We start from the raw sequence: 7,624 nt of genomic DNA on the forward strand, positions 1-7,624 counted from the left end.
AGAAAGGTATAAAGGGATCCCAGCACTTTGGGAGGACAAGGCAGGTGGATCACGAGGTCAGGAGCTCAAGACCGTCCTAGCTAACACGATGAAACCCCGTCTCTCTCTACTAAAATTACAAAAAATTAGCCAGGCGTGGTGGCACATGCCTGTAGTCCCAGCTACTTGGGAGGCTGAGGCAGGAGAATTGCTTGAACCTGGGAGGCAGAGGGTGCAGTGAGCTAAGATCATACCACTGCACTCCAGCCTGGGCAACAGAGCGAGACTCTGTCTCAAAAAAAAAATTTTTTTTGAGTAAAAGTAGCAATTAACAAAACAAACTATAAAGCCATAGTAACTTAAACTGTGAGGCACTGGCACAGGTAGACAAAAATGGCTAACAAATTATTCCCATCACTGTTTTTTGAGAAGTTCATCTTTTTCCCCACTGATATGCCAGCTCCACATAAAACAAGTACATACACATACATTTATTCTTATTCTTATTATTCTTAAGTATTTCAGTTATTCTTGTTCTTTATTCTTCTTCATACACAGTTCGGAACAAACTTATCAAGATCCCCCAATCTTCCAAAACAAGGCTTTCGAATTTTAATTCAAATTGTCTTCAATCTATAGGTCAATTTGAAAAGAAGTGACATTTTAACAGCAGTCTCCTTATTCCTTAAACATGGTACATACCTCTATGTAGTTAAGTCTACTTTAGTATATTTCAGTGTAAAAACCATATACTGTAATTTGGAATAGCTTTATAAATTACATTAGAATTTACATAAGTGAAAAGAAAAATTATTTTGGACAATAAATCATGCTCTCCCCATTTTGCCCTTTCTTCCTCTAAGTCGTATCACTATCACATGAGCAGCAGTACTCAATGATAATTCTGCAAGGATTAAGGAAATGATTTCAAAATTTGTTGATGCCATAGCTCATCTCCAGTATGACCTTTCCCACCAATCCACAGCCACCTTTAATTTTCCAAGGATCTCAGAAGCAAGAATAAGTAACTACTTCAATATAAAATACATCTAATCCAAGCCATCAGATTAATTATGAACTAAGTTAAACTTTTTTTTTTTTTGAGACAGAGTCTTGCTCTTGTTGTCCAGGCTGGGGTGCAATGGCGCGGATCTCAGCTCCCCACAACCTCCACCTCCCAGGTTCAAGCGATTCTCTTGCCTCGGCCTCCCAAGTGGCTGGGATTACAGGCGCCCGCCACCATGCCCGGCTAATTTTTTGTATTTTTAGTAGAGACGGGGTTTCACCATGTTGACCAGGCTGGTCTTGAACTGCTGACTTCAGGTAATCCACCCGCCCCAGTCTCCCAAAGTGCTGGGATTACAGGCGTGAGCCACCACGCCTGGCTTAAACTAAATTAAACTTCTAAGTCTCAATCCAACTGTATACAATAAAGTTAAAAATTAAAATGTATTGCCAAAAGATGTAAACAGACAGTTCCCGGAAAAGGAAATACCAATACTCCTTAAACAATGAAAATAAACACAACCTTAATTATTAAAGAAAGGCAAATAAAACCATAAGGACCACTATCCAAAACTTGCTGAACTGGGTATCCAAAAGAAAAACGACTGCTATTAGTCACACGGAAAAACGTGTGTGTGTGTGTACGAATTTACCCTCAAAAAACAGACAAATAGGCCCTTTACCTCCGAGGTCAAGAGAAATGAGAAGTATAGACTTCTTTGTCACGATTACGCCAACCCCTTCCTGAAAATCGGTAAAGAAAAAAACTGAAATGCTTACCCTTAATTAGTAATAAATATAGTAAGAACTATATTTTACATAACCTAATTGATGACGTAAAGTCCTCTTTACAGAAGAACTCCAGTTAATAAATGTAGAAATGACCAAATTAGAAATATTACCATTTTGTAACCTCATAAAACAGGTGATTCAGACAAAAATCAATAGATGCTAAAATATTTACACTCAAAACTCTGATCAATCTTAGTATGATAATTGGTATAAAACACACTTTTTCTACATATGGAAAACCTTACCAAAAATGATTAACCTAAATTTTATCAAGCTTTTAAATCTCATTTCCAATTTACAGGAAATACACAGAACAAAAGAACAAGTTACAAGGTGTGAAAAGCAATCAGATAAATAGAGAAGATGGAACATTCCACAGAAAAACTGACACAATTTGTTTTAAAAATGACATGAAGCAAAAAATAGTGGCAAGGTGGGAAGTGGATACCTATATTCTACTTTAAAAGACATTTAAGAACAAGAACCATCAAATGCAACATATGCACCTTATTTGGCTCCTAATTGTAATAAACTATAAAACAACTGGAAAATTTTAAATATGAACTGGGTAGCAGGAATTATTGTTAATTTTGTTAGGTGTGATAATGGTATTATGGTTACGTAAAAAAAGACTTTAAGATACTTAAAAAACAATAATGAACAAAATATGGAAACAATCCAAATGTCTATTAATTTCTGAATGGACAAACAAAATGCAGTATATCCATACAATGGAGTATCACTCAGCAATCAAAAGGAACAGAGGCTGGGTGCAGTGGCTCATGCTTATAATCCCAACACTTTCAGAGGCAGAGGAAGGAGGATCACTTGAGGTCAGGTGTTCAAGACCAGGCATGGTGGTGCATGCCTGTGGTCCCAGTTACTCAGGAAGGTGAAGTGGAAGGATCACTTGAGTCCAGGAGTTCAAGGCTATAGGGAGCTACGATCGCACCACTGCAATCCAGCCGGGGCAACAGAGTGAGACCTTGTCTCAAAAAAAAAAAAAAAGGAATGCAAGTACTGGTGCATGCAACAACATGTATGAATATTACACTCAGTGAAGCAAGCCAGTCACAGCTGGGTGCAGTGGCTCACGCTTGTAATCCCAGCACTTTGGGGTGCTGAGGATTGCTTGAACACAGGAGTTTAAGACCAGCCTAGGTAACAGAGCAAGACCCCATCTCTAAAAAAGTAGAAGAAAAAAAAAAGAAGCCAGTCACAAAAGACCCCTTATTGTTACAATTCCATTTACATGAAACGTCTAGAAGAGGCAAAGATAGTAGTAATTGTTATTAAATTAGTGGCTTGACGCCGTGGCTCACACCTATAATCCCAGCACTTTGGGAGGCTGAGAAAGGTGAATCACTTGAGGTCAGGAGTTCGAGACCAGCCTGGCCAACATGGTGAAACCTCATCTCCACAAAAAATACAGAAATTAGCCAGGTGTGGTGGCATGCACCTGTAAGCCCAGTTACTCGGGAGGCTGAGGCAGGAGAATTGTTTGAATCCAGGAGGCAGAGTTTGCAGTGAGCAGAGATCGTGCCATTGCACTCCAACAGACTGAGACTCCCTCTCAAAAAAATAAATAAATAAATAAATAAATAAATAAGTGGTTGCTAGTGCAATCTAGAGTTTGGGGGAATGTCTGCTAATGGGCATGGGATAGGGCTCCTTTCTGGGATTGTAATGTTCTAAAATTGGTGATTGTTACACAATTCTGTGAATAAGAACACTGAATAATACACTTTAAATGGGTGAATTACATGATATATGAAACATACCTCAAAAAGTGTATTATTTTTCTATTGCTACTATAAAAGTTATCAAAATTTAGTAGTGCAAACAACATAAATTTATTATCTTACAGTTCTGTAGGTCAGAAGTCTGACACTCAATGAGCTAAGATCCAGATGTCAATAAAGCTGCATTCCTTTCCCGAGGCTCCAGAGGGAAATCTGCATTCTTGCCTCTGCCAGCTTCTGGAAGCTGCTCACATTTCTTTTTTTTTTTTTCTTTTGAGACGGAGTCTCGCTCTGTCGCCCAGGCTGGAGCACAGTGGCGTGATCTCAGCTCACTGCAAGCTCTGCCTCCCGGGTTCACACCATTCTCCTGCCTCAGCCTCCAGAGTAGCTGGGACTACAGGTGCCCGCCACTATGCCCAGCTAATTTTTTGCATTTTTAGTAGAGACGGGGTTTCATCGTGTTAGCCAGGATGGTCTCGATCTCCTGACCTCATGATCCACCCGCCTCGGCCTCCTAAAGGGCTGGGATTACAGGCGCGAGCCACCGCGCCCGGCAAAGCTGTTCACATTTCTTGCTCATGACCCCCTACCATCTTCAAAGCCAGCAAGGGCAGGCTGAGTCCTCCTCACATCACATCTGACTTTCTCTTCCACCTCCCTCTTCTACTTTCAAGAAGCCTTGTGATTACATTGGGCCTGCCCAGATAATCCAGGATAATCTCCCTATTTCAAGGTCAGCTGATTAGTAACCTCAATGCCATTTGCTACTTTAATTCCCTTTTGCCATGTAATGTAACATATTCAGACTCTGCAGACAAAGATATGCACATCTTTCGGGGGCTACTATTCTGCCTATCATAATAAAGCTCTTAAAAAGTAAATAAAATTTTTTAAAATCTAGTTATTGAGTGTATGGGAATTCAATATTCTAGTCATTCTACATTATTGTCTATCAGTTTTTGTAATATAATTAAAAATGAGATATTGTTTTTCACCTCCAAAACTGGCAAAGGTCAAAGGTCTAAAAATGCATCAAACTGACAAAGATATGGGGAAACACACCTCTCATGCATTGCTGGTAGGTGTGTAAATTCCTACAACTTCCATGGAGCACAACTTGGCATAGCTACCAAATTGCAAATGCACATACACTTTGACCCAGGAATTGTACTTCAAGGAATTTATACTAAAGATATATTTGTGTGTATAAGAAATGATGTATGTGGCAATAACTGTTATAACAAAGACTGGAAATAATCTAAATGTTCATCAACAGAAAACCAATTAAATATATTCTACAGATACTCCATAGTCATTAAAAAGAATAAGGCAGTTGCATATGTGCTACATATACAAGATATATTTTACTTAACTGTGGGAAAAAAGGCAAGGGACAGAACAGTACATGTAGTATGCTACCATTTGTATTTAAACAATTTTGTGAAACTATATGGGATATATGCTTAAGTAACCTATACTATCTCTAGAACGATTCAAAATCAACTGCCACCAGTGCTCACCTCTAAAGAAGGGAGGTGGCTAGTGAGTGGGGTAAAAAGAAGAGAAAAGCTTATTTTCTACTTTCAAATCTTTTGGATTTTCTACTGATTTATGTATGACAGACCAGATAGACAGAACATTTCTAAATTTTTTTTTTAATCCACATACCACACAAGTTGATATGGCCCGTTATCCAAATTTTCAATCTCCAGGCAATCTCTTACCTGCTAGTTGGTGCAGGGAAAGAAAACGAGAGAAGCTGATTCCAGAACGGGTCATTCTCAGAGACAGATTCCGTGCCTGATAACTTTTTCAAGTATTCATTTTTAGGAAGATCGCTGATTCTGCTGCTATTTGATCCCATCTTCTACCTTAAGCAGATAACTTGTCCTTAAACCTGCATTTCCACAAGACAACCTATAAAAAATAAAAATAAAAAAACTTTAAACTTCTTCAAAGGTCATCATTCTTTGTCTACCTATAAAAAAAACTGTAAACTTACTAAAGAAAATCACATCTTTCTGTATTTATAAATATATTAGACATCAGATACAAAGTTACAAGAAATATGGGGCTAGGCCAGGCATGGTGGCTCACGCCTGTAATCCCAGCACTTTGGGAGGCCGAGGCGGGCAGATCACGAGGTCAAGAGATTGAGACCATCCGGCCAACATGGTGAAACTCCATCTCTACTAAAAATACAAAAATTAGCTGGGCATGGTGGCACACACCTGTAGTCCCAGCTACTCGGGAGGCTGAGACAGGAGAATCACACGAACCCAGCAGGCAGAGGTTGCAGTAAGCCAAGATCGTGCCACTGCACTCCAGCCTGGCAACAGAGCAAGACTCCATCTCAGAAAAAAAAAAAAGAAAGAAAAATAAATATGGAGCTAACACCTGTCTTAGCCAATACAAACACAAAAATCCAAATCTATATGGTACTTGTACTATGTATCTTAGGATGGGCATATCTCTACCCAAGAAAATGTCTCAAAGCAAAATCATAATAATCTAACTTATAATTAGTCTGAAAATGAAGCTGTTTTACAACCAAAACAATGGTGACAAAGAAATACAGAAATCTGGATGGCTTGAATGTACAAGGAAGGGAATATAGCTCAAGTAATTACCACGTGCTGCCCCTACTTATGGGGGTCATGGGGACAAACCTGAATTACCCACTTCAAGTGAAAGAGATCCCAGTTACAAAGGAATCACATTTAATGTTTCTCTCATTCTGCCATAGGGCATATACATAGTTTTTGTTGATATGCCTCTTCTCCTAAACCATGCACATTTTTATGACAGGAATTATTTTATTCATCTTTCTATGCCCACTGTCTAGACTAGCATGTAAAAAATTCCCTAAATAGTATGTTGAAAGAACAAGCGAGTGAATAAATAATTAGTATCCACGAGGCTCTTCAAAAGTCAGTATTGGTTGTTCTCAGTCACTAAGGGAAGAAAACTAATAGTTTAGTTACAAATATGAATCACTGTCTTCCTTAAATCACATTTAACACACTTCTAGATCATGTTTTATCTTGATTTGTTCAGAAAAGGTCTCCCATTGAATAACAAAATGGTGATAAGGTAAATAATAAATTATACTATTTTAAAATTACAATCACAACGAAAGGAAACTACATGGGCTCAGGGACCAAAGGTGGCTCAGCTCAAGTGAGAATGTACATTAGTGACTCACTTTCTTCCTCATGTCCCTCCTCATTCCACAAAGGCACTGAAGCCATGGTCAGAATTTGGAAGCTGGATTGAGCTGCTTACTCGGAGAACAAGAGGTTTCCCCGATGATGCACATGGACAGCCGGGTCTTCCGAATCTGAGAGCGAAATACTGATCTGGTTCCTCATCACCTGCCCCCAAACCTGAGGCCAGCCACTACTTTCATCCTTCCTGCAAGGGGACAGGGGCCCCAATAACTCAATTCAACTTCAAATGAATAATAATTCAGCTTCAATTAAGCCTCTATATTAAGCCAGCTAATCATAAGGTTTAATTTCTTAAAGTAGGGCTTGTTAAGCCCAATTAGAAAATGCTATAAAAGAAATACCCTGAAGGCCAGGCGCGGTGGCTCACGCCTGTAATCCTAGCACTGTGGGAGGCCGAGGCAGGCAGATCACCTGAGGTCCGGAGTTCAAGACCAGCCTGACCAACATGTAGAAACCCCCTCTACTCAAAATACAAAATTAGTCTGGCGTGGTGGCACATGCCTGTAATCCCAGCTACAAGGGAGGCTGAGGCAGGAGAATCACTTGAACCCAGGAGACAGAGGTTGCAGTGAGCCAAGATCACATACACCATTGCACTCCAGCCTGGGCAACAAGAGCAAGACGCCATCTCAAAAAAAAAAAGAAAAAAAACTCTGAAATATATAAATTCCTAACTTACAATAGTATTTTAAGCTATCAAAATTATAAGGGGACATAATACACTAGTGAAAATGAATGAAACAGAGCTAAATGGATACATCTCAAAAATATAAAATTTTTTTTAAAAAAGCAGGCTACCGGCCGGGCGCGGTGGCTCAAGCCTGTAATCCCAGCACTTTGGGAGGCCGAGACGGGCGGATCACGAGGTCAGGAGAT

At 39.4% G+C, this 7,624-nt stretch overlaps 1 protein-coding gene across 1 annotated transcript in view; it reads right to left on the reverse strand.

Annotated features, from left to right (window-relative positions):
* The window catches only part of DYM (dymeclin), a 398,822-nt gene extending 392,896 nt beyond the window's left edge, over positions 1 to 5,926 (reverse strand). Inside the window, exons 1-2 of the mRNA XM_011968998.1 lie at positions 5,916 to 5,926; positions 5,243 to 5,435 (exon numbers count right to left, since the gene is read on the reverse strand). Of these exons, the coding sequence (XP_011824388.1) occupies positions 5,243 to 5,382 (140 nt within the window). The 5' untranslated portion in view covers positions 5,383 to 5,435; positions 5,916 to 5,926. The remainder of the gene's footprint in view (positions 1 to 5,242; positions 5,436 to 5,915) is intronic.
* Between the last annotated feature and the right edge of the window lie 1,698 nt (positions 5,927 to 7,624).

The sequence above is a fragment of the Mandrillus leucophaeus genome, unplaced genomic scaffold, assembly GCF_000951045.1.
Source record: "Mandrillus leucophaeus isolate KB7577 unplaced genomic scaffold, Mleu.le_1.0 Scaffold87, whole genome shotgun sequence".
NCBI classification, from domain to species: Eukaryota; Metazoa; Chordata; class Mammalia; order Primates; family Cercopithecidae; genus Mandrillus; species Mandrillus leucophaeus.